The sequence below is a fragment of the Aotus nancymaae genome, unplaced genomic scaffold, assembly GCF_030222135.1.
Source record: "Aotus nancymaae isolate 86718 unplaced genomic scaffold, 86718_ANA_hifiasm-v0.15.2.pri h1tg000002l, whole genome shotgun sequence".
In the NCBI taxonomy this organism is placed as follows: Eukaryota; Metazoa; Chordata; class Mammalia; order Primates; family Aotidae; genus Aotus; species Aotus nancymaae.
The window spans coordinates 44550443-44577184 of NW_026988413.1; the positions used below are offsets into that span (position 1 = coordinate 44550443).

General features: G+C 37.8%; 1 protein-coding gene and 1 long non-coding RNA gene across 4 annotated transcripts in view; one reads left to right on the top strand and one right to left on the bottom strand.

Annotated features, from left to right (window-relative positions):
- The window catches only part of DOCK4 (dedicator of cytokinesis 4), a 488208-nt gene that overhangs the window by 425235 nt on the left and 36231 nt on the right, over window positions 1-26742 (top strand). For 2 of the 3 annotated variants that reach the window (XM_064374405.1, XM_064374414.1), the window contains exons 32-39: window positions 879-964; window positions 5479-5505; window positions 5650-5745; window positions 6642-6702; window positions 11065-11158; window positions 19662-19810; window positions 21811-21897; window positions 23696-23800. In XM_064374405.1, the coding sequence (XP_064230475.1) occupies window positions 879-964; window positions 5479-5505; window positions 5650-5745; window positions 6642-6702; window positions 11065-11158; window positions 19662-19810; window positions 21811-21897; window positions 23696-23800 (705 nt within the window). The remainder of the gene's footprint in view (window positions 1-878; window positions 965-5478; window positions 5506-5649; window positions 5746-6641; window positions 6703-11064; window positions 11159-19661; window positions 19811-21810; window positions 21898-23695; window positions 23801-26742) is intronic. The other variant, XM_064374410.1, reaches the window with a different exon arrangement.
- On the bottom strand, window positions 22060-26165 carry LOC135274023 (uncharacterized). Its single transcript, XR_010341841.1, has 3 exons — window positions 26018-26165; window positions 24327-24430; window positions 22060-22755 (listed from the first exon to the last, which is right to left on the bottom strand). It is a non-coding gene; the product is annotated as an uncharacterized LOC135274023 (long non-coding RNA).

Here is a 26742-nt window from a genome sequence, read left to right on the forward strand (position 1 = left end):
TTCAAGAAAAGTAATAGGTGAATAAAAGACTATTTAAAAACTGTACTTAGGAAAGAAAAACCCACTTTCCTTCCCCTTTGTCTTTATCTTCTGATTGAAATTCAGTTTAAAGGAATAATTGGGCTTAGTCCTTTGACAAAGTCAAATATTCCTCCCAATCCCTAATTGTTTTAACTTTCTCTGGCCATAGAGAAGTCTTTCATTTTCTGTCTCTTCTGACTCAGATAGATGAAGGGATATTTTTTTTCATTCCTGATATTCAAGTTCCAAAGGATTTATATCCTGGAAAATACAAATGTTTTGACTACAGTTTTCAGGAAATATGTCCTTTCTCTTGCTGCTTATTGCTGACTTAGACTATTTCTATGGATCTACCATCTGTACATGGATAAGGCAAGTTCTCAACTTCAGCAAAGATTCAAGTGCAACCTCAAACTGTTTTGAGAAAGAAAATAGATGTAAAACACATCAAAGATTTAAATTAATGTATGTGGATATGTTAGTTTCCTGATGTCCTTATATATAGTGCTGTTTAAAAAAAAAGGAAAAAGAAACAGGACTTGCCAGTTTTTATAGCTCCTAAAAAAGAATTCAAGCATTTAAACTGGGCTGCAAGCATTTGTGTTTGAATCAACAAATAGATAGATGGCTTTGGCAGCAGTAAACGCTACCCAGCCGGGAGTGTGAAGTCATGTAACTCCCTCTAGATTAGTCCCTTAGAATTCCAAAGGGATTTCTGCTATTAACCGTAGCTGATAATGTCACTTTCACAGAATTTACCGTAGCTTTTTCCTTGGCATAAATAAATACATTTTAACTTGCCTAGAAATCCTACTTGTGAAGGGGAGGAAAGAGAATAATATTTGGGTATGTTTCAGGTGGAAGCCAAGCTAATTGACAAACTGGATAGCCTGATGTCAGAAGGCAAAGGTGACGAAACATACCGAGAGCTCTTCAACAGTATGTGAGTAATATGTTTATCTCGAGTTGATTCTATTCCGGGGATTTGGTGTCAGTACTGAGCCTCTCTGCACCACGGTAGCTGAGAGCTGCAAAGACAGCTTAGGTCTCACAGGAGTGCTTTGTCTTTGTGGAGTGTGAAATAAAAGATAATTGCCTAACTCTGGCGAATGGATCTTATTATGTTGATGATTAGGCATGTCTCCCTATTATAATCTCTGATTAGGACAGGTCGCATATGTTACATAACAAATCTCACTCTTTTCATGCGTGATAATTTTAAAACCATTGCTGCAAGATAATGATTTTAAGTGGGGTTATAAGTGGGAGACGAGAAAAGGGATGTAATTGTAATGTTTGTGTGCACCATTTTCCAAAGCAAGATACTGATGCTGATTTGCTACTGGAAAATTAACCTAATTTGCATCTGTTCTTCAACACCCGATTTAATTCATTGATACTGATTGTTCACTCAGCATTAATTGTATCCTAAATGCTTTTTATTAGACTATGACAGAAGTAAATCACTTGTAGTAAATTATGTGTTTTGGATTTGTGTGGAAGATAGAGAAATAATGGAATGCTGTAAAGAGACTTTAAGGTTGCCCTACCCATAGATCCCATAGATTGTAGCCACAGGATGAATTGCTTATACCAAGTATTCATGCATTGTGTTTAAATGGCCAGAAGATACAGTGAGAATGTTTTAGTGCTGTGGGATTTCACTTCTGGCATTTGTTGTCTCTACAGCTTCCTATGGATCTTAGTCATTTTCAAATCTAACATATATGCAAAGTGTTTCTTTTTGAAAGAAGAGTTCTCTTACTGTGCTTGAAAAATGTTTACAGTTTTTTCAGAAGTACAAAATCATTCAGTAACACATTTTTGTATGACAAAAGACATTTGTATTTGTATTTATGCCCAAGTATCACCTAAAACTCAATATTAGTGCTTTAGTATTGATGGCCACATGCAAAACTTTGTATTTCATTTTATGATCATGAATTTACAACACTAGAAACATTAATATAAAGGCTTGAAGAATATTATTAGTGACTAATAGGTTAGATAGATTTCAGCTTGCCTGATTAAAAATTATCTTGAAGCTTTTAGGAAAATTACATTAAAAGGAAAAGCCAAGAAGGTATAGATTTCCTGTCTTAGTGGTGGGTGATAAAACATATTCTTTGTACTGGATTCTGAACAATATCATTTTTTTCTGATATGATAATTAAACCAGAAGTTTTCATAATTATTCACCAAGACCTCATTCATTCTAGTGTACAAAGCTTCAGTCTTTCATGATAGCTGGAGTTTAGCAAGAATTCTGATTAAAATCTCATCCAGTATAATAAATTGCTTTTGAAAACTGCTCTCATTTCAGCTACTAGTTTGTGGTTTAAACAAAGAACCAAAATGAGAAAGCACTCAGTGAAATGAATCTCTTGAGATTTATGATTAATTATTTATAACAAATTCACAAGATTAATAAATACATAGTTCTATAATGCCTCTTATCTACTTTAATGAAGGCTTGATAGTATGTAGTTTTGATTGCTTGTATATAAATATGACTTTGAAATAGAAGATGTACCTTGACATTAGAATCAAACCAATAATTAAAATATTAAGCCTCTATAATTAGGACTATTTTAAGGTATCTTATTCATTCAATAGAGATTTTTATACTTTTGTTGATTTTTAGAATATTACTAGAAATGCTACTATAAATAATTTTCTTTCATGCTTTTATAATCAGCATATTGGGAATAAATCAAATCTAAAGTGATACTTAGTATCATTACTACCCGAGCACAAGAAAGAAGGTGCAAATCTTACTTTATTTCAGGAAATAATAAATTGCTTTTTTGGCAACAGAAATCACAATGAATTAGTATAATAACAATGAGTCACTGCACACATGATGAATTAGGAACACATGCTGTTATGGTACACATTCTCATTTGTTCCGTGTAATTCATGTCTAAAACTTCTTAAAATTTGTTCTGAAGCTGAAAAGCTGTAAGTAGCTCACTGCTTCCTAAATTGTAGTGCTTGCCAAAATGGCCCCCTTGGAGTAAGCCTTTAAATTTTTCTAGTACCTTCCTGCCTAAGAACTCAACTCGTCTTTCCCTAACCCCAAACATTTTCTTCATTAATATCTACTGCATTTTTTTGAAATAAGTTTTAAAAAGATTTATTCATTTTGATAACACTGAAATTCTAGATTATAGACACCAATATGCAATATCCAGAATAGAGTATCACAGCTAAATTCTGCTTCTCCTGGCTCCCCTTGATTCGCTCATTCCTCTGTATTTATTGGACACTCCCCAGGGCTGGGGATGCAGCAATGACTGTACTATAGGAGCATACAGTAGGTCTACCCATAGTCGTGGGGATTCCAAAGGCGCTTTCCAGAAGAAGTAACATTCATCTGAAGTCTTTCTTAGTCTTTACTCTGCCGTCTCCTATGTATTTCTAAATAATTCAATAAGACTCCACATTATTTCAAAGATTTTCAGTGATGACACATTTAATTATCATTTGGAGACAGAGAATTCATTATGTGACACCATACCTTACATCTCTAACTCTTCTCTTTGGATTAAAAAGAGCGTGCACAGACACAGGTGTTCTATATTAGAGTGATGACTTCCACATAACCCTGTTATGATACCGAGAGGAAGATAAAGGGTCAAATCCCCGACACACACACAGATTTCTTTCGTAGAGTAAAAACCTATTGAGTGTCATCCCTGCAGGGCCATGGCTTATCTTGTTCCCAAGTGTTATGAAGTTCTGTTGCATAGAACAGAGCAGCCTTATCAATTAGCAATGAGAAACCACTTTTCACTGTTATAGGGCTCCCTGTATGCTCAGTGTGGGCACATGGGCATTATTATGGAGCAAATGAAAATACCCACTCTCACCCAGGTTACCTCTTCTCTTCTTGCTGATTGCCTTTCCTTCTCAGTTTGTATCAGGTAAACAGGGAAATGGCAAGCTTCCCAAGAGAGGGAACAAGGCTGGCTGAGCACACAGATGATCTGGGTTCTAGACTCAGTCCTAACATTTGGTCTTGAGTTAGTCAAGGAAACAGGCTGTGCAGAACTTTGCCTCTTCTTTCAAGAGGATTGTGTAGCTCTTACTCCATCAGAAGTCTGTGCAAATTAATGAAACTTATGCCCATAAAAGAAGTCTCTGTGTATTTTTAGAATTATTACTTAACTTGAGTTCTTTGTTTTTCAGCCTCTAAAGTATATGAGGTGTGGGCTGTCACGGGGAAATTTCTACATCATTCTGCATTGCTTTTTGGCAGACAGATTTTCATTTGAGTTCAATACCAATTTGCAATTTAAGCCTCAAACAGGTGCTGTTCAGAGGTTTTTAAAGGAAAACTCATTTTAAACAAACTAGGGGACCTTCTGCTGGAGGACTGGTCAGGGCAGATTCCATCCCTTCCGTATGCAGTCTCCACCCTTAACCTAAGAAACAATTTAGAATAAATGAGAAAAATGGGACCAGGGATGCATAAGAAACAGAGGAGAAGACAAGACAGAAGGCTGGGCACAAGAGGAAGAGGTGGGAGGATGGTGGAGAGAAAACTTGGGAGAGAACATAGCCACAGACAAGAGAAAGCTTTGACAAAACAGCTTTCTTCTTTAATGTTTATTTTTGAACTAAGTACATATATGTTATGTTTAGATTATACTTATAAGAAATGTTTTCTCTCTTATTCCTGAAACTAAGGTGAAAGACAAATAAGATTTTAGACAGAAATGACGATCATTAAATTTGGAGAGGCAGGGAAGAATCTACATATTGCCATGCTTATGTTCTTACCTTTATCTTTTGGGGAAAGTTCAGTCATAAAGCCTTTGCAAAGTACGCTGTTAATTTGTTGAGAGGTGGGAGTGAAAGTAACACAGATTCTAATTATCGTGATTGTTGTTATTTTGTGTTTACATAGTATCTCTGCTCCAAGGTGCTTAGGATTAGGGGAAATGTAGGAGGAGAGATGTGGTTTGGTACTTGTCATCAGTCTGCTGTAACAACCACATAGAAAATCTTCTGTGATTAGTGACAAAATGAATGAAACTGTTGAGTGAGTGCACAGATAGTACAATATGTATTGAGTGGGCAAATGTTAAGTGAAAGGAAAAAACGCAAAACGTCATACCGTCTGTACAAGGATTTTCCTGTAGCAGTTGCATTGCAGTAAAATTGCTTGGATGAAGATGCATTCCACTGAGAGGTAGGAAAATATTTTTATGTGAATAAAGCAAGGTTTTGCTTGAAAGTAAACTTGGAGGCACTCCTGTTTTCCCTTTTTGCAGTGTTATTTGATGTGGTAAGACTCAAGCCTCTGTTAGTGTAAGAGAGAAGCTAGGAAAAAATGTCTTTGAGCTGTGAGATACTTGTATATTTTGAAAATGTGATTATATGCATGTGTTTGTATTTTATGACTTGGATAATCTGAAAATCAATTTGCTTTGTCAATGCTTCCTGGATTAGAATTCCACTATTTGGTCCCTATCCTAGGTAAGACATTGTTTGCAAATTGTGCTACTTGTGAGATGTTGCAGTGGTTGCTAAGGCATTTAAGGTACTGATGAAAGTAAAATGGTTGTCATGGTGACTGATAAAAATAAATGTTGAAAATGCCCTGGGTTCTTTCTTTTCCAGTCTACTAAAGAAAATTGAGCGGGAAACATGGCGAGAAAGTGGCGTTTCATTAATTGCTACTGTAACTCGTCTAATGGAGAGGTTGTTAGATTACAGGTAAGCTGAGTCGCACGTTTTCCAGATATGCTGCACTACAGTTAGAAAGTCAGATAGAATACAATCACCATTCCACTCGCGTGAGTCACTCAGTTGATTATCAGACCATGGAATGTGGTGCACTAAGATAATGAACTTTTCACCAGCTGGTTCAGAGCTGTTAATTTGGGGTTTGGTTTCTTTTTTATTTTGTTTTTTGATAGTTCTTTCAACGTATTGGTGAATTAGGAGGATTCTCAGAATCCCTGAGAGTTCTCAAAAAAAAAAAAAAAAAGAAAAGAATCTTTATTTTGGTATTTAAACTCAGCCACTAGAACCAGTAGACTCTATCCATTTTAGGGTGAAAATAATGTAACGGAGTTGTACAATCATGCTGTTCTCTTATAAAGGGGATGTCAGTGGGATGAAACTCACCCTGTCACCTTCTTTGAACATTTTTTTTTTTTAATTTTTATGTTATCTAAACTGTTAAAGTAGTTCATTCCACTGAAATGCATGGTGGTTTGGTTTTATTTCAGGAATGAAATCCTCATTCTTGTTGCTAATGGCCAGGCTTACCGGCCACTTCTCACCCCACTGTAGGAAGCGTACAGTAACACACTTTCACTCCTCTAACTTCCTGGGAGCCCTGTGTCCACTGAGAGGGAGCATAATCTTGATATGGCAATGAAATTCTTAACAGAAACTGATGCCCGGGAGTCTCTGACTCCCCAGCTTCCCCAGAGATTATCAGTCCTTGGAGCATGTATCTAAATGGACACTTGCAATGCAAATTGCTTCTGGTCTCTAAAAGTGGCTTTTTTTTCCTTCCTTTCTTTTTTTCCCCAAAAAAGAACAAACTGTGTTTGTCCCTAGCAAGGAAGTTCTGAGTTCTGACTATTGCTTTTTGTTTTTAGGGACTGCATGAAAATGGGAGAGGTAGATGGCAAAAAGATTGGCTGCACAGTTAGCCTTCTGGTTAGTAAACGGTTCCCCTTTTTCTCCTTTTCTCTTAATACTTGTTTTTTTTTTCCCCCAGAAATACTGTGTTTTGTTGGTGTTTAATCTGAAATGTGATGTTTCTTAGAAGAGTTTTTTTAATATTTGCAAGTGTTTCTAAAAGAAGCATAGGAGCCGCAGGTTAAATGAAAGCCCAGGAAATCTTCAGCCCCGGACATTACAAAGTGCATCCTGTGCATTCCCCACAGCCCTAATAAGAGACCCCTGTGGGATCCCAGAGTGATGCCATTGGGTTCCCCGTTGCACTGCTTCACCCTCCTAGAGTCTTGTTGCTATCCTAGGAAAAAGCACTGTGTCCCCCGTTAGAGGTCTTTCTACTTTTGTCTAGCAATTTCTTTCTGTCCTTCTTTTCCTTCCTCAGAGAGTGATATGCAGTCCACGTTTTAATAAATATTAGTGATCTCTTGTGAACAAATGACAGTTTTCTATTTAACATGCTAATTTTCATTCTATCTTTTTTGCAAATTGAATTCATAATAGCACTTTTGTTAAAGTTTGCTTTATAACTAAGATGACCAAGCAGGACATTTTTGAGGGTAAAATTAACATTCTGTAAAAATAACAGGCTAATCCAAAGCTGTCCTGGGCAAACCAAAATTTATATAAAACGTCACATAACTATATTAAATAGAATGGTATTCTTACCACAGAGCAAAGGAATGGCCCTACATTTAGACATTTATTTTTCATAGTTTAACAAGTCAAAGTTTTTGATAAATTCCTTTAATTGGATGGGAAGAAATTAGGAAAATAGATAAAAAGTCGCAAGAAAGCAGAAACCCTGAGCTTTGAAGAGGGACTGTGATAGGAGTAGACAAAGTAAAACAAAACAAAACAAAACAAAAAGACTGAAACTGATGAGCTAAGAAAAGATGAAATCGAAGTGGCACAAAAAAGAATTTCAAGGTGCAAGCAAATAGAGAACGATATGGCACGTGAGGAACTCAAATGATCCGTATGAGAAAATATGAAATACAGGAAAAGTCTAGTTCTATATTTGTGAATCTCATAATTTCTTTTTCTTCTTTTTTGTAGAATAAATGAATCCTTGCCATCTATTATATTCTAAGTACTTGCAGAGTCACTGTTATCCTTACTCTGATCATTTGAGTTCCTCACGTGCCATGTCACTATTTGCTTGCACCTTGAAATTCTTTTTTGCGCCACTTCGATTTCATCTTTTCTTAGCTCATCAGTTTCAGTCTTTTTGTTTTGTTTTGTTTCGTTTTGTATTACTTTGTCTACTCCTGTCTCAGTCCCTCTTCAAAGCTCAGGGTTTCTGCTTACTTGTGACTGTCTCTTTATCTGTTTTCCTAATTTCTTGCACTGCTCTTCATCTCTGAGTCTGTGATGGTATCTGTCTTTATCACACCCACTGCCTCCTCCGCATTTTTAATCTAATCGTTACATCTCCACCTCCAATATCAGTCCCTAAAAATAGTGAGACCTAAGCATCCTCTATCAGGCCACATCTTGTTCACTGACATAATTTTTTCGTTAGACCCAACAGTAATCTGCAGACCATCAGCCTAGGCTTACTGGGTCAGACCATTGACATCTGCTGTCAGTACTCATTTCTAACCTTGAACGTAGTCATTCCCTCTCTTAAATTTCCTAGTCGATTCTCCAGTTTCTGACCTGCTTTTGCCAGCCTCTCGTCACAGTCAAGACCTTCAACCTGAGTTACGTCCTGCTTGTGTGTCAATGTCGAGAGAAAAGCTAAGTGCTTGATAAGCTTTACGTCTTTTCTGTCTTCTTAACTCTGGTTCTACCTCAACTCCAGGCACAAAGTCTCATAAATAACCTCAAAGCAAAGCCTTTACCTTTCCCCAAAGTAATCCTCTCCATTCTTCCATCTTCTCTCACAAGTACCTTCCATTTGGAGATGAACAAATAAATGTAGACCTTATGTTCATTTCCTCAGTTGGTATAAAAGAAGGGATCACTTCCTTGGATGAAAGAATTAACACTCTGCCCTTAATGTATTTACTCCAGTCTCCCAGTAGGAATACACCTGAGATTTAATATAGTAAAATTGTGTGCCTCCATTACTAACCACTTGAGACATTATCCTGGTAGCTTTGCACTAACCCAGAATAGTCCTTCTAGAAAATTTTAACACTTTGAAAGCTCTACTTATTTCAAACTAGCATAAGAATATGTATTAAAGAACCAAATATATCACTTTGAAGATAATCTTTTTGGCTTCTATTCCATATGGAAAGTTCTTGATGCTTTCTATTAGCAGTGTGGTCTTCAACTACTCACTTCCTCTTAGAGACTTCTCTTAACTCTTTAGAAAAGTCCATTCCAGATTGTCTTCAAGAGAGCTTTGGCATCCCATACAAGACCAGAGTTAAATTGGTTTAAAAAAACAAAAGGTAATTTTTGACATGACTAATACCAGCAAATGTAATTATTGTTTTGTTCTTTGTGTTACACATTTTATCAGACATTTGGAAGATCATCATCTGCTGACTGGAGAGATGTTTTTTAAGAGAACTATTTATTTAGAGTGATTACTTGTTTTGTTCTCAAAGCTGCTTCTTACCAGAAAGCTATTAGAGCAAATCATCCTTTAATAATATAAAAGCCTGCTGTGGAGTTGGTAGACTTGTGTTTATGGTACAACAATTCTTGCTAATTAAAATTATTTTGGTTATAATAAGAGAGAAGTGAATAGCATTATTTACTGAGCTTTGTAAAGAATGCCAAGATCTACAGGAGTCAAGAGTAAAAGAGGGAGGATAATGGTATAAATCGAAAAAAAATTATGATGCATTTGACTTAATATAGTGTCTCAAAGTTAGAAGAGTCTTCAGATTGAAGAATAGGCATCTGTTAGGTAATGGGCAGAAAGTACATTTGATAGCAGATCCTCAGGCTTCAACCCCAAGTACCATTTCAGCAGCCACATTTGCTAGGTTAGTCCATTACCAAAGCCCTGTCTAGCTAATCAGCTTCAAAAGTTTTTAGAATTCCTGGTCTTTACTCCTTAGAAAAGCCTGTCACTCTTTCAAGTCAACAGATTTATTCCCTCATCACCGATTTTCTCTTCTAACACATACCAACTAGCATCAATTAAAACAGCAACAACAAGTAGTAATATTAGTTCAAATGTCTCCAGCAGAGATTTCATAATCAACAATGATTTGCTCACTAAACGTGTCTTGTTTGGAGACTCACTTTTGCTAGAATCCAACTTCATTTATATTCACTTTTATGTTGACTAAGTTCAGTGAGGACTCATGGACTTTATAATGTGGTAAAGGAGTAGCTTTGGATGCTTCTCCTTCTTTAAAATGCCAATGTAGGCCAGGCTCAGTGGCTCATGCTGTAATCACAGCACTTTGGGAGGCTGAGGCAAGTGGATCACTTGAGGTCAGGAGTTCGAGACCAGCCTGTGCATCATGGCAAAACCCCATCTCTATTAAAAATACAAAAAATTAGCTGGGCGTGGTGGTACACACCTGTAATCCCAGCTACTCAGGAGGCTGAGACAAGAGAATCACTTGAACCTGGGAGGCAGAGGTTGCAGTGAGCTGAGATTTCACCACTGCACTCCAACGTGGGTGACGAAGTGAGACTCTGTGTAAAAATAAAATAGCCAACATAATGTGTCCAGTTAAGTAAAAGTTTAGTTTTTGTTAAAAACATTTTAGAGATGTTTCGTAAGATCTAAATACTCCTTAGTAAACAAATATTTTCAATAAGCATGTTTCTACAATAATAATTTGAAATAAAATTTCTTATTATTAGTCCCTTTATGTTTTGGACATAAATTGGAAACATTTGAAGTCTAACACAAGTAGAAAATGCAGAATAACATCTTAAAAATAAAGAGCCTTTTTATTTACCCTCTTTCACATTCTTTTACATTGCTTTTGCTCATCCTTACCTTTATGTCTTGGAGACGTTTTTTCTTTAGAGCAAAATATCTTTGAAATTTAAAATTAAAGAAACTATCTTGTGACTATCAATCAGCAAATTTAATAAATGGGTTAATCTGTTACATATGTTTTATATTTTTAGTTGAACAGGCTGATTGTTCATTGACATTTAAACTAACAAAAAAATCATAAAAAGTGAAGAACTATGAATCAGCAGTAAAAACCCAAGATACCAACTTATCCAATAACTGCTAGGAATTAACTGACAGTGTCACTGACCCACCTTACGTCATTTTTGGAGATATTTACAGGGAAAAATGCATCAGTTCTTTTGGCTCTAGACATGGAACTTTAGCAGAGTAAAAGGCAGATAATTGTAGACCTGAATATTGAGAAACTATCCATAGCTGTACTGTTTTTTTTTTAACAGAACTTTTATAAGACGGAACTGAATAAGGAAGAGATGTATATACGCTACATTCACAAACTCTATGATCTGCATCTCAAAGCACAGAACTTTACAGGTAATTCTGTCTTTTGGCATTGGAGAGGGGGCTGGGCACTGGTATATTAAGCATGATGATTCCTCTGCTTTTTATAATTACAGTGGAACACTCAAGCATTTTTACATTAAAATTTATTTTTAATTAGATATATATTTCTACAGATTCTATATGTATCATATACATGATACACAGGCACACACATCTAGGTTGTTTGACTATATCTCTTTGCATACTTTTTCAGAGGTGGCTCGAGATTATCAAAATACATATATAACGTTTTACATCTGCTTATAGTTAGTATTTTACCACTTCAAGTTTGTATTAGTCTATTTTCACACTGCTAATAAAGATATACCCAAGACTGGGTAAATTATAAGAAAAAGAGGTTTAACAGACTCACAGTTCCACATGGCTGGGGAGACCTCACAATCATGACGAAAGGCAAAAGGCACGTGTTACATGGTGGCAGACAAGAGAGAATTTGTGTAGGGAAACTCCCCCCTATAAAACTGTCATATCTCGTGAGACTTATTCACTATCATGAGAGCAGCATGGAAAGATCCTCCTCCATGATTTAATTATCTCTCACTGGGACCCTCCCATGACACACGGGAATTGTGGGAGCTATGATTCATGATGAGATTTTTGTGGGTACACAGCCAAACCATATCAAAGTTAAATGTGGGAATTTTACAACTAGATAGGTCTTATGATTCTCCCCACTGTATGTTGTAGTTGTCATGTATATAATATACATTGTCAGCCCCATCAGATGATGTCATAATCTTTACCTTTCAATAGTCATACATATTTTAATGAATTTAAAGGAATAAAAATACTTTATTCTATTTACTCAGATGTTTACCATTTTTGTTATTCTTTCATCATTAAGTTCCCAGGTTCCTTCTGTTATTATAATATTATCATTCAATCTGAAGAACTTGTTTCAGTATTTCTTTTAAAGCAGATCTAGTAGTGAAGAATTCCCTTAGTTTTCCTTCGTCTAATATTTCCTTCCCTTTATTTCACCTTCATCTCTAAAGGATATGTTTGCTGGATACAGTATTGTAGGTGAACAGTTCTTTTGTTTCAGTACTTTAAAAATATAATTACACTGTGTTCTGGCCTTCATGGTGTCTAACAAGAAATATGCAGTCATTTAAATTACTTTGCCTACAAGGCCAGGCATGGTGGCTTATGCCTGTAATCCAAGCACTTCAGGATGCCAAGGCAGGTGGACCGCTTGAGCCCAGAAAGTACAGACCAGCCTGGAAAATGTGATGAAACCCCCATCTCTACCAAAAATACAAAAAATTAACTGGGCGTGGCAGCACACATCTGTAGTCCCAGCTACTTGGGAGGCTGAGGTAGATCACTTCAGCCTGGGAGGCAGAAGCTGCAGTGACCGAAATCACACCACTATACTCCAGCCTGGAGGACAGAGCCAAAACCCTTGTCTCAAAAAATAATAAAAATAAATTACTCACCTACATGAAATATGTTAAATTTTTTCTGGTTATCTTTAGGACTTTATTTTTGGTTTTCAGTGATTTGATTATTACATGTATGGGCATGGTTTTCCTGTTTAGTTTAACCTGTTTGGGTTTGCTCAGTTTCTTGGATCTGTACATTTATTTCCTTTACCAAATTCAGGAAGTTTCCAAGCATTATTTCCTTAAATATATTTCTTTACCAGTTCTTCTCCTCATTTTGAGGACTGTAATGGCATGAATGTCTGGCCTTTTGATGTTGTTCCACAGGTTCCTGGAACTCTGTTCATTTTTTTTCAACTACCTTTTTTTTCAGATCACTAATATCTATTTAATATCTATTTATCTGATTTAAGTATACTGATGTTCTTCTGTCACTTCATTTAGCTATTGACCTTTCCAGTGAAATGGGGTTTTTTTTGTATTGTATTATTCAGTTCTAAAATTTCCATGTAGTTATTTTCTTTTTACACCTTCAATTTCTTTGCAAAGAATGTCTATCTTTTTATTTGTTCAAAAATGTTCACCTTTACTTCATGGAGCATGGTTATAATAACTGCTTCATAGTTTGTCTATAATTCTAACATCTGCATCAAGTTGGGGTTGACATCTGTTGATTGCTTTTGCCCTTTGAGAGTTGTTTAGTTTTTTTAAAGTCAGATAATTTTGGATTATATTCTAGTCCTTTTAAATATTATCTTATAGGACTCTGGATTCTATTAAACTCTTTAGGAAGACATTAACTTTTTAAATTTTAACAGCTCAACATAACTACACTTGTGCACCTTGGAGGTAAATCTGACTTCATACACAGAGTTTAATATCCCTTTCTTAAGCTCCCTCCTCTCTGTGATCCTCCCCATTCTTCCTGCCTCCCAAGGGTTTCCTTTTTTAGTAATCTGGCTATATAGCCAAGGCGTGATCCTCTTCATGCCATGATGCACTCCTTGCAGTTGGTCTCTCTGTGGGCAAGGCAGTGAAAAAAAAAAAAGCACATTGAAGGCACTACTGCCATTGCCACTGCCCCCAAGGCCACCCCTACAGTGTGCAACTTTGTTTCTGAGACTCAGAGTGAGGCCAGAAATGTCTACATAGCTTTACCCCACAGAGGATCTTCTACCCAGTACTCTGACTAAAGGAACTTTTTTGTAGCTTTTTCTATCTGTTCCCATTTGCAATTCCAGGAAACAGGGAAGTCTAAGCCAGGAAACATGACAGGCAAAAAATAAAAGCAGAGAATTAAATGTGATATGGTCATTCTTTGAGTATTAGTTTTCTTCCTCAGTCCATCTGCTCTTACTTACTTTTCAGAGTCCTCCAATAATTGTGTTACATAGTCTCTCCGGGCTGTTTGGTTGTAGTCAGTGGGAGAGATAGGGTGGACTGTATGTACTCCATCTTAAACCGGACTCTTTAATTAGATTTGGGAACTACAAATTTTGTTTTTCTGCCACACTGTTCTTCCAGGGAACTCCTGAATCATGGCTCCTCCCCCAGCTTTAAAAGAGTAAGGGAAACCTTTCTGAAATGGTACTTGTGTTTTCGGAATTTACGCATTCCTCTAGCTGTGGTTCCACTGTCTTAGTTCATAGCATCACTGTTTACTCAATCAGAAGACCCTGATGTATCTTCAACTTTTCTAGCCTCCCTCAAATAATCATTCATGAAGTTCTGTTGATTCTGTTTCCTAAAAATCTCTCAAACCATTTCCTTTTCACTGTTTCCACTTTCACTGCCTCAGTTAGGCCTTCATCATTTCCCACCCAACTGCCTCTGAACAATCACGAGAGTTATTCTTTGGAACAGGAGTCAACAAACTACAACCTACAGATTAGGCACCTGATTTTGTAAAGGAAGTTTTATAACAGCCCACCCACACCCACTTATTTGTGTATTGTCTGTTTCTGCTTTTGCACCACAGTGGCAGAACTGAGTAGTACAGACAAAGACCACAGCCTAAATTATTTCCTGTGTGGCCCTTAAGAACAAGTTTGCTAACTCCTTCTCTAGATATCACTCTCTTATCAGTTTATGTGTTCTACAAAATAAACTTAAATTCTTTAAGATCTACTGTAATTGAACCAATGCCTGTCTGTTCAGCCTCATCTTACCACTTGTACCACATCCCTTCCTTTCATTCTTCAGGATCAGCTCTGTCACCCTCTTTTCCATGCAGCCATCACCCTCCTGAAGTTCTTTTTCTTCTTTTTCTCTCACCATCTCCATGCCCCACAATCCTTCTCCCATAGGCTGGGTGATTTTTCTTGTTGCATTTTTTCCAGATTTATTTGTTTTGTTTTGTTTTGTTTTTGAGACAGAGTCTCACTCTGGCACCCGGGGTGGAGTACAGTGGTGCTATCTCAGCTCACTGCAACCAACGCCTCCCAGGTTCAAGCGATTCTCCTGCCTCAGACTCCTGAGTAGCTGGGATTATAGGTGCCCACCACCATGCCTGGGAAATTTTTTTTGTATTTTTTGTAGACAGGGTTTCACCATGTTGGCCTGGCTGATCTCAAACTGCTGGCCTCAGGTGATCCACCTGCCTCAGCCTCCCAAAGTGCTGGGATTGCAGGTCTGAGCCACCACACTTGACCCCAGATTTCTATTAAAGTACCTATCAAACTGGTTTTTTGTTGATAATTGTATATTATATATTGTGTATGTACATGCATGCATGTATATGTGGATAATCTAACGTTAAAAGGTTCCTTGAGAACAGCACAGCAATGATGTTTTCTTACTTTTTTTTTTTTTTTGAGACAGGGTTTCACTCTGTCACCCAGGCTGAAATCTATTGGCATGATCTTGGCTCACTGCAACCTCTGCCTCTCAAGTAGCTGGGACCACAGGCATGTGTCACCACGCCTGGCTAATTTTTTTATTTTTATTTTTTGTATTTTTGGTAGAGACAGGGTTTTGCCATATTGTCCAGGCTGGTCTCAAACTCCTGAGCTCAGAAGATCCATCCACTTTGGCCTCCCGAAGTGTTGAGATTACAAGCGTGAGCCACCTTGCCCGGCCAACACTGATGTTTTCTTACCCTTAGTCTTCTAGTGCCTAGCAATGTGAGATTTAAATAAATGTATCATGAGTTAATGTACCCTTTAATTAAATATTAACACCTGGTAAGCAGATTTTCTCTCTCAATATTGGTAATTCTCGATTCAAAAAGGAAATACAAACAGTAAACTGTTTTTAAAATTTTAAAGTTCATAAAAAGAGAAATGAGGGAGGGAACTGAGGACAAGCTATTCCAGATATATAACAGATATATTTTTGTTCTCTGAAATAAAGTCCAAATTTGTCTGATTATATTTCAGAAATGGATAAATCTTTTTTCTTTGTTTACTCAACTTGCAGTCCTTGTGTTCCCCAAAGTCATAAGAAGTAAGTTATTTTCCCTTGTAACATTTTATTCTTCTCTGTTAGGTCATTTTTGTCCTTGGAGAAAGTGAAATTGATGGAAAACTTTTCTGTCTTTCAGGATTCTGTATAAGTGACTTAACCCTTTTCCAGCCTTTTGTGACAGCATCCTCCATTCCCAATTCATCTCTACTCTTCTGTGTTGTTTCTTTTTGCATATTGGTGTCCTCATAATACACTTCTCAAAATGGTAGAATGGGATTAATAATTTACTACTGCTTCCTCTAGACACAGTTTATCTCAGATATATGTTGTCATTTTCCCAAATCAAATTCTGAAACAGGTGTAATGTGTCTTCACACCTTTTCCATGCCATCACTCAGTCATTTGTCAGCTTCATCGGATTGCTTGCCAATGCCTTCTTTTCCCAGGCTTTCCCAGGGCACCTCACCCGTACCTGGCATTCCGCCCATCCCAGGACCTTCTAAGAATAAGCCTGATTGGGAAAGCATCTGGGGACTGGAGACCTTCATTGCTCTTTTGGTTTTGGTTTTGGTTTTGTTTTGTTTTGTTTTGTTGAGATGGAGTTTCGCTCTTGTTGCCCAGATTGGAGTGCAATGGCGCAATCTTGGCTCACTGCAACCTCACCTCACAGGTTCAAGAGATTCCCCTGCCTCAGCCTCCTGAGTAGCTGGGATTACAGGTGCCCACCACCACGCCCAGCTAATTTTTTGTATTTTTATGGAGATAGGGTTTCACTATGTTAGCCAGACTGGTCTTGAACTCCCGATCTCAGGTGATCCACCCGCCTCAGCCTCCCAGAGTGCTGGGATTATAGGCGTGAGCCACCGTGCCCAGCCTCTTTTTGTTTTTTAATTGTGCATAACATGAAATTTACCCTCCTAACCATTTTTAAGTGTACAGTTCAGTGGTATTAAGTATATTCATATTGTCGCACTACCATTACCGCCGTCCACCTCCAGAACTTTTCCTTTTTTTTGAGATGGAGATCTTACTGTATCACCCAGATTGGTCTTAAACTCAAGTGATCCTCCTGACTTAGCCTCCCAAGTAGCTGGGACTACAGGCATGTGCCACCACACAAGGCTGATTTTAAAATAATTTTTTTTAGAGACCAGGACTCACTGTGTTAGCAAGGCTGATCTTGAACTCTTGGCCTCAGCCCCTGAGTACCTGAGACTACAGGCACAAGTCACTGTACCTGGCTCAGAACTTTTCTTATCTTCCCAAACTGAAACTCTGTACCCATTAAACACTAATTCCCTATTCCTTTTACCCCTGACAACCACTATTCTATTCTGTCTCTGTAAATTTGACCTTCATTGCCCTTGAAGTCATCATTGCCTGTGGGCAGCTGTGGGAAGGGCTTCCGTCAGTCCTCCTAATCCTTCGAAATGATCAGTTAGTTTCTAGGGTATTTTCTGAGTACTCACATGCCGGCAGCATGTGAGTATCGCCAGCACAAAGGAAATTTGAGTGACAAAGAAGGTAAGTCCTGAGCTGGCTCATTAAAAGAAAGTAGGAGTTATTTATCAGCTAAGGGAGAAAGAAGGTCTAGCAGGCCCAAGCTGTGAGGCCCTTAGGTATGAATCAGAGAGGTATGTAAGAGGAACCACAGCTTGTTCAGATGACAAGAGCAAAGAGTGTGGATGCAAGAACAAAGATATGCATAGGGTTTCCTTAGATACTTAGCATTTGTTATAAAGATACATGGGGAATTAAACATCAGGAAATCATCCCAGAGATGTCAGAGAAAACTAGATGCCTATTGAAATAATAGCACTGATCTGAAGATCTGGTTATTATAATTCTTGTGCAGTCAGAGTAGTCTTCCATGGCTACCTATGTTATGGTGGATCAGTTCTGTGCCTGTGTCCACTGTCACCCTTTAGTGGCTGCTCTCTCTGTCCATCTGACATTCAATCCCCTAAAGAAAGAGTCCAGCAAGAGTGCATGTAACAGAAGGCATTCCTGTCCCTGTCGGGCAGCTTTCTTGTGCCCAGCTGCCTCTGGACCACAATGCATCTTGCTCATTCCCGGAGAGTGGATACAGGGGTCCGGGGGCTCCAACTATGGGGACTGGAGTCTCAGCAGCTACTGAAGCTTCTTAAAAGAGATGAAGGTGGGCTCTTTCAGACCTGTACTACATAGAGGGCCAGTGGGAAAATGTGGGTAGAGAGGTTGGTAAGAACCAGGTCATGAGCAACAAACAGAGGCCTAAATTTATTGTTTGAGCTACTAAGAGGAAGCAACATGATCATTTATTTGCATTGAAAGAAGTTCATATTGGTAACTGTGCAAACTGAATGGAGTGGGATAAGAGACTGCTGATGAGTTGGGAAAGCTTTCACAATAATAATTGGACCAGGATATTGTATAAGCTCACCAAAGGTAATTGAAAAGAAAAAGACCAGAGCCTGTGATAGGGCCCTGGCCCTTCTAATTGCAACTATCTTTTTTACATGGAGATGGCCACATCATAGTATTATAACTTAGTGTATTACTTTAGGGCTTTATGTGTAGTTACCCTAAAGGCAAATAAATGAAGAAAAGGAATTACCATTATTGATACCATCTTAAAAGCTATTATTATGTCTTTTGAGAAACCTATGAGATGGAGTTAAATGGATTAATAACATAAGTATTTGTCCATTTTATTCAATTTAGTAAATGAGTTGGTTATTCTGACATTAGAGGAAAAAATTGTAGTCCTTTATCAATGACAATTAAATCTGATTCCTATTCTTGATCTATTTGGCTATATTTACAATTCAGGAAAAGGAGAGACCTACAGAATGTCAAGTATTCTGTCAAATACACTATCTGCCAACTATAGTTAAATCCGTAGATCACCTTTCCCACTTGTGGGTATGTGGATCACTCCTTGTTTCTGCAGAAAATCCAATCATGCCAAGCATGTAATGATATCAGTAGTCTTTACAGATTTGTGGGGTCATCTTGTGTGAGGGGGTCATATCACACAACCTGCAGCAGTTCTTTCTCACACACACAAACACCCCTCCCCTCCCCCACAAACACCCCTCCCCTCCCCCACAAACACCCCATCCTCATCCAGCACTTCCACCCTCTCCAAACCCTGACCCTGTTGCTAGATTGTTTTCTCTTTCATTCTTTTTTTTTTTTTGTCTTCACTCAGCTCCTCTCTGGCTTCTCTCCTCACCAGTTTTCATTTTTCAGCCCTTTATTATCCTGAAGAATTTGCCATTTTTTGTTTCCTAAGCCTGCTCTTTGGAAGATCCTCATAGCCCCCAAGGAACTTACTAGTGAACTCTACCAGCACACAAAGACCTGTCTCGCCACATCTTTGAACCAGCAACAGCAAGATATCCTTGCACATTTTTATTATGCCATAGCATACAGACACTTTAGGGAAAACAAAAGCAAAAAATGAAACAGAAAATACAGGGAAACCAAAAGATGAAGTACAGATCTCTGATAAGTCCAAGTCCATCATCCGGGAAGTTCTCATTCATAACCCTGCTGCTGCATATATTCTGGGCATTTTTCTGCTATATCACGAAATTCAGAAAGTAGTATTTTTTCCTAGTTTGTCAGAAACTGGCCACATTTGAAGGAATGTGGTTTGGGGTCCTGTCTCAATCATTGCCTTCCCATGTGACTTGCAGAAGCTGCATATACCCTCCTCTTATATGATGAGCTACTGGAATGGTCTGATCGGCCCCTCAGGGAGTTCCTGACCTACCCCATGCAAACAGAATGGCAGCGCAAAGAGCACCTGCACCTCACCATCATCCAGAACTTTGACAGAGGCAAAGTAAGTGACCCTGCCCCACCCAGGGTCCCTCCTGGGGTGATGGTGTTGATGTCCCTTTTCCTTTCATTTCTTGTTTGTGAAGCCCACCTCCTTGAGCAGGGACCCTTACATTTTAACATGTATTAGAAGCACCCAAAAGCTTGTTAAAATGCAGATTCCTAGGCCCCACTCCTAGCCATTCTGATTCGTGTCTTGTCTGGCACAAGGCTAGGAATCTGTGATTAACAAGGACCCTAGGAGAGTTCAGTGTGTAACCATTTCATTACACTTTATTAAATACCAATTTAGAGATTTTGATCCCCAGTAACTTAGTTCACTCCTGACTGCTTTAGCAAACTACCATAGACTGGGTAGCATATAAACAACAGAAATTTATTTCTCAGTCTGGTGAGGGCCATCTTGCTGTGTCTTCACATGGCAACAGGGGCTAGCTAACTCTCTGGGGCTTCTTTTATAACAGCACTAATGCCAATCACGAGGGCTTCACCTTCATGACCTAATCACTTCCAAAGACCCCACTTCCTAATACCATCACCCTGGGGGTTAGGATTTCAACATATGAATTTGCAGGAGAACCAAACATGCAGACCATAGCACCCAGGTATTCTCTGAAAACCGTTGTCACCCTTCACACTCTCCTGAAATTGGCATGCATTCTGACTCATTCTGCTTTAAGGTAAAATATGTGAAATTTAATTTGTTCAAAGAATTTTGTGGCATCCCATTGTGTACGTAAGAGATGTACTGGGGTGTCGAAGAAACCTCACTGGCCTAATAAAGCAATTCAGTACATCACCTCCCTCCACTTTCTCCCCCTCTCCAAGGACTTGTAGTACTCTTTTAAAAAATTAGTGAATCTGACCACCATTGTTTATTGGATTTGAACACCTGGATGCTTTGGTGGTACGTGTCTTAAATGTATCTTCCAGATTGCAAAGGTTAAACAGAAAATTAAAATACAACCAATGGCTGTCATTCGTTTCTAAAATATAATTGGGCACACATAAAAATTAGATGCAAGGAAATTGATTTCTTAACATCTTCCTTTATTATTTAGCTACACTGACATATCATCACATGAATAGCAAAAGAAATGTTTTTGTGCCCTCCTGCTGTCAAGTTTCCACCTGTGAGATAAGGTGGCACAAACTCTCTGGATTTAATTATTGGCCCATCCCCAGGAGTTTGTGCTAGATAAGGGGTTGCAAACTATGGTCCACAGGTCAAATGCTCACTGCCTGTTTCTGTAAAGCTACAAATGTCTTTTACATTTTTAAATGGTTGAAAGAAATCAAAGGAATCGTAACATTTTGGTACATGTGAAAATGATATGAAATGCACATTTTAGTGGTCCTGAATTCTGTTGGAACACAGCCATGTTAATTTGTGTCTACGGCTGCTTTGGTACTATAATGGCAGAATTGAGCAGTTGTGACAAAGACTATATGGTCCTCAGAGACTAAAGTGTTGACTTCCTGGCCTTTTGAAGAAAACATTTGCTGACACCTATGCTAGATCAAAGAATTTTTGCATTTCTGCTGAGAGTAACCAGCTGGGTTAGACCTCTCAGAATTTGCAAGCACAACTAAGCTAAGCAAGGAATCCAGGGTACCAGTCACAAATAACTGGGCCTTAGGGGTCAGTGGTAATTCTCTCCTCTGCACTGAGGGCCTGTTTAGAGCCATGTACTTGGCCATTTTGGAACTAAAGTTATTTCAAGATGATGATTCTGGAATGACACCAGAAAATGTTGTTCATGTACCATATATTAATGACTGTTGTGGTAGATTATCATTTCCAGCATTCAAAGGATTTTTAATAATTTACATTTTGATTACATGATGTTTTCAAGCTTAAAGTCTCAATGATACAATTAAAGGTATGTTATAAAGATTAAGGAGTAAGGCTTGGTGCTCTAAAAGCACTCATGTTCTGACTTTTGGGTAGAAGTAAGTGAATGTTGTCGGATGGTTCCACTTAAATCATTCATTTGTCCACAGTGCTGGGAGAATGGCATTATCTTGTGCCGAAAGATTGCAGAGCAGTATGAGAGTTACTATGACTACCGAAACCTGAGCAAGATGCGGGTAAGGTGCCTAGATGAATCCTGATCAGGCCATAGCCTCTCTTTGTGATTAGCTTTCCAGTGTGGTTCTATGAAATTAACTTTGTGGTCTTGCAGAAACCTTTTTTAAGATAAGTGTTTCCTCTGAAGTATACTCAGCTATTTATACAGAGAAATAGCAAACTGATTTGTGTAATGCTTTTATTTAATATACAAAAAGTAAGCACTTGATCTGTTTTAAACACCACGTATGAAATATACAATCTAATCCAGGATTAATATTTTATTGTGGAAAATCTCTACCCTCGTTTAAAGAGTTTCTACTTATACATAAGTTTCTGTAGCAGTATACCATTCTTAGTCCCATAATCTGCAAATCTGTAGGAGTGGCTGACCTATTTCTAAGTAATTTAGGGCCAAATTCTGTAGGTGTCACCTCTCTTTAGCTTCAGCAATGTATTTTTATTTACTAGACTTAGCTTGAGGTTTTAGTACCTAAGAGCTTAAGGAGTTGAGTGTTCTCTTTCTCTAAACCAAATGTCTTATAACTGCTTTGCTCTTAGGTTCAAACAAGTCCTCCCTGCCCTCCAAGTCCTTACTCTTTTAGAGACATGAACATTTGTGTTATCTTGTAATACACAAGATCCTGCTGACTGCTTAAGTTCTTAGGGGTTTCTAAAATAGGATCATCAGTTTTTATACATTTAAAAAAAAAGATTACAATATTGCCTTTTGAGGTAGCCATTTAAGAGAGAATACCATAAACCTGTAACTGCTCATAAAATCCCTTATATCCCAACAAGGAATTTATTCAACTGGCAGGAACTGACTCCATCCTTTTGGCACAGTATTTCATGTCAACAGTTCATCGATACTTCTCCTGAAATGAAAATGAAAGAGAAAAAACTTGTTTTAACTTCAGTCCATCATGTTGACTCTGGCAGACACTGCAGTTTTATATAAAAACATTGCTGTTCATCTCTTGGCATCCTGTCCCTGTAACAGAAGCGAGGTGATGATGTTTACTCGTGAGAGCCCTTGGGTGCCATAGTCACTAAGATTTTTATAAACCCAAAGCGTTACACTTCATGCCAACTGCTCTTTGGGGTGCTGTTACTAGATGGAGGATAGAGGGAGAGTCTTCAAATGTAATATTAGTCTTTCTCTGGAAACCCTGGGGATGATAATATCATGAATGGGAAACCATAAGGTTTATATGCTTCATACTTTCAACATTGTCAGGCGCACTTAAGAGCTTTCAGCCCAGACAGCACTTTGCACTATGAGTCTCCTTTGGTTTGTTTTATCCTTGCCCAACCTGTGCAAGATTGCACCTTCCAAATGTCCTGAGTTACCATGTGCCAGGTGGAAGCAAACTCACAGGTAAGTACATCTGGCACGAGAATTCTCTAGAAAGGGTTTGCCTCTAATAGTTCATGTTAATTTCTACTTAATTGTGAAGGAAATATTTTTCTTGATAGACTACATGTATAGACATAATTTTTCCCTGGTGATAATGTGATAATGCACTCGATCCTTTAAAGCAGGGGTCAGCAAACTGCAGCCTGTGGGCCAGCAGAATTAATTAAGTAGTTGTGCTGAGACGATATGTCCTGCAAAATATAAAACACTCTCTGGACATTCATAGAGGAAATTTGCCAATCCCCGACTTAAAGCATCAAAAAGAAAGTCAAACTTTCTTTTCAGCAAACTCACTTAAAATAAAGTTCTCCTTTATATAAAAAAGAAATCTTGTCCTATGAATTTGATAGAACTGAAAGATGAGATAAAATGCTTAGACCTTTTCCTGTGCTTTCTAGATGATGGAAGCCTCTTTGTATGACAAAATTATGGACCAGCAACGTCTTGAACCAGAGTTCTTCAGAGTTGGATTTTATGGAAAAAAATTTCCATTTTTCTTAAGAGTAAGTAATATACTATTTAATTTGCTTTCATAGTTCTCATATAGATATCTCAATCAAGAAAACTAAAATGTTAATGACATTTTATATGACAGGTAATAATATTCATGAGACTTTTTTTAAACTTTTACTTTGCAGACACTGTATTAATCTAGAATGCCTTGTTTTAAGTAATTTCCGAGATGGCAATCAACCCCTTCCTAAATTTAGTATATTTTGTGAGCAGTCTTTGATAATTATAGTTTCCCTCGTATGATATCCACTATTTTAATTCAGTCTGCAATTTCCATCAAGTTAGTATCAGAGAAAAAACAGTGGGGCGCTTCAGGAGTCTTGGAGTTGCAGAGTATAGAAAACCATGCAGTTTCACATCATGTGAAAACCCTTCCTCCACCACCGTGTAAAGAGTGTTGTTTGGCTATTTTGATGAATATGTAAAAAGATAAATGAGGCAAAAAGACCCAGTTTATTGCTAGTATAAACTCCATTTCTACAAAGGGAAAATTTTTAGACATTCTAAGATACTTACAAGATAATAAAATATTCACCGCCATTCTTTTCATTTTTCACATTCTGCCAAGTAGTGTCTTCTATGTTTGAATGTTTATTGAACACTTCAGTATATACACCTTCCTTGTAAAAAAAAAAAAATTTGCTTAAAAGAGCAAATGTAATTCCCCAAGCAACTAAGGAAAAGTATCTGGGATAATTTATAAAATTGAATCAATTTGTTACAACTTTAGTTCTCAATATACAAATATTTTGATGTTTGTGTTTACCTAAGTGTTACGTAACTGTCAGCACATATGACAGGATAGTAGGATGGGTGTACTGGCAGGAGAAGAGAAAAGGGAAAGATTGCACTTTATTGTTTGTTTACTAAACATTAACTTAGCTGCCTTTCAGAATGAAATAGATAGGTAGGTAGATCCAAAAATATCCAATACACGTTTGTTTTAGTATCACATGGAACAAAGGTTTTCTTTAGTGGATTGAAATGGCCATGCATTCAGGTGCTACACAGACATAGTGAGAAATCTCCCTGTTGCATTAAGAGAAGACTCCACACAGTGTTGTGTGTGGTCACAAAGCTGACTCTACAGGTGGGCCTGCCTAAAAATAGAGGAAATCTTGAATCCTAATCAAAAACAGCAGCAAGTGGGCACAGTGGCACACTGTAATCCCAGTAACTTGGGGGGCTGAGATAGGAGTATCACTTGAGCCCAGTTCCAGACCAGTCTGGACAACAAGGCAAGACCCCCAAAAAAATAAAAATAAAAAATGGCAAAGTCAAAATAGATGTTGAATTAAAAAGACTAAGTTTTGGAGGTGTAGCTGGTCCCAAGCTGTTCTGAGCATCTCCGCTAAGCACTGCAGGCGGCCTGGATCCAGGTTCTGAGTGGAGCAGCAGACAGACTAGAGCTGTAGCCACACAGAGGGCTGGGGGTTGCATGGCGGGGTCTAGACGAGACTCTGCCGCCATAGGTCATCTCCCTCTGTTAGTAGGCATGACTCTGTTGACAGAGTCACGTCTGAAAGATTATAATTAAAAGTATAAAGTTTAAAAAAATTAGAAATAAAGAGTAATAATTTTAAAGACAGTTTAGCAAATTGGAAATCTGCATTAGCTAATAGAATAATTTTTTTAAAAAAAAGTCAATTAGAATAAATCAATCTTCTATATCATCCTTCCTTTATAAATAGCCTTCCTGGGTATAAATGGCATTTTCTTCTAAATGAAAGAGAAGTGTCCCCCTCTGTTGGTTTCTAAAGGGCACTACACTCTTCAGAATCCCTGAGCCTGACCTGTTTTTAAGGAATCAGATTCTAGTCTGTCCTTGGATTTAAAAACAAACAAATATCAACATTAAAAACTTCCTTTTGGCCAGGCACAGTGGCCCATACCTATAATCCCAGCACTTTGGGAGGCGAAGGCAAGAGAATTGCTTGAGGCCAGAAGTCTTATGTCGTTTGATCAATTTCCAAGATAATTTTTAAGAGTCAAATAAATACATTTATACAATTTTATGATCTAAGTAGGGTTTTTTCTCCTCATGGAAAGTGAGTTATTTGGCTGGGCATGGTAGCTCATGTCTGTAATAGCAGCACTTGGGAGGCCAAGGGCAGAGAATCACTTGAGCCCAGGAGTTCAAGACCAGCCTGGGCAACATAGTGAGACCCTGTCTGTACTAAAAATTAGCCAGGTTTGGTGGCACGTACCTGTGGTTCTAGCTTCTTGGGAGGCTGAGGCAGGAGGATTGCTTGAGCTCAGGAGTCAAAGCATCAGTAAGCTGTGACTGAGTCATTGCACTCCAGCTTGGGTGACGAGACCCTGTCTCAGAAAAAACAAAGAAAAGAAAATGGGTTTTATTTTTTAAATGTTGATAAATATGACCCAGGAGTTCTACTTTTATATACATACTAAAGAAAGTTGAAAATATATATTTGCACAGATACCTGTACCTGAATCTTCATAGCAGCATTATTCATAATAGCCAAAATGTAGAAACTCCCCAAATGTCTATTAACTGATGAATGTCTATTAGCCGATTAAACAAAATGCAACATTTCTATGCAACGATACTCAGCAATAAAAAGGAAATACTTATATGTGCCACAGAGTGGATGAACTTTAAAAATATTATGTTAAGTAAGAGAAGCTAGTCACAAAAGGCTAGCCACATTGTATAACTCCATAATAGGCAAATCCATACACAGAAAGTAGTTTTGTGCTTGCCAGGGGCTGGGGGAAGGGTAAGTAGGAAGTGACTGCTAACGAGTAGAGGGTTTCTTTTTGATATGACGACAAGATTCTGAAATTAAATTTTGCCATTTGCACACGATAAATATACTGAAAACCACTGAATTGCACATTTTTAAAAGGTAGATTTTGTTGTGTATGAATTATAGCTCAATAAAGCTATGATTTTTTTCAGAAAAAAAAA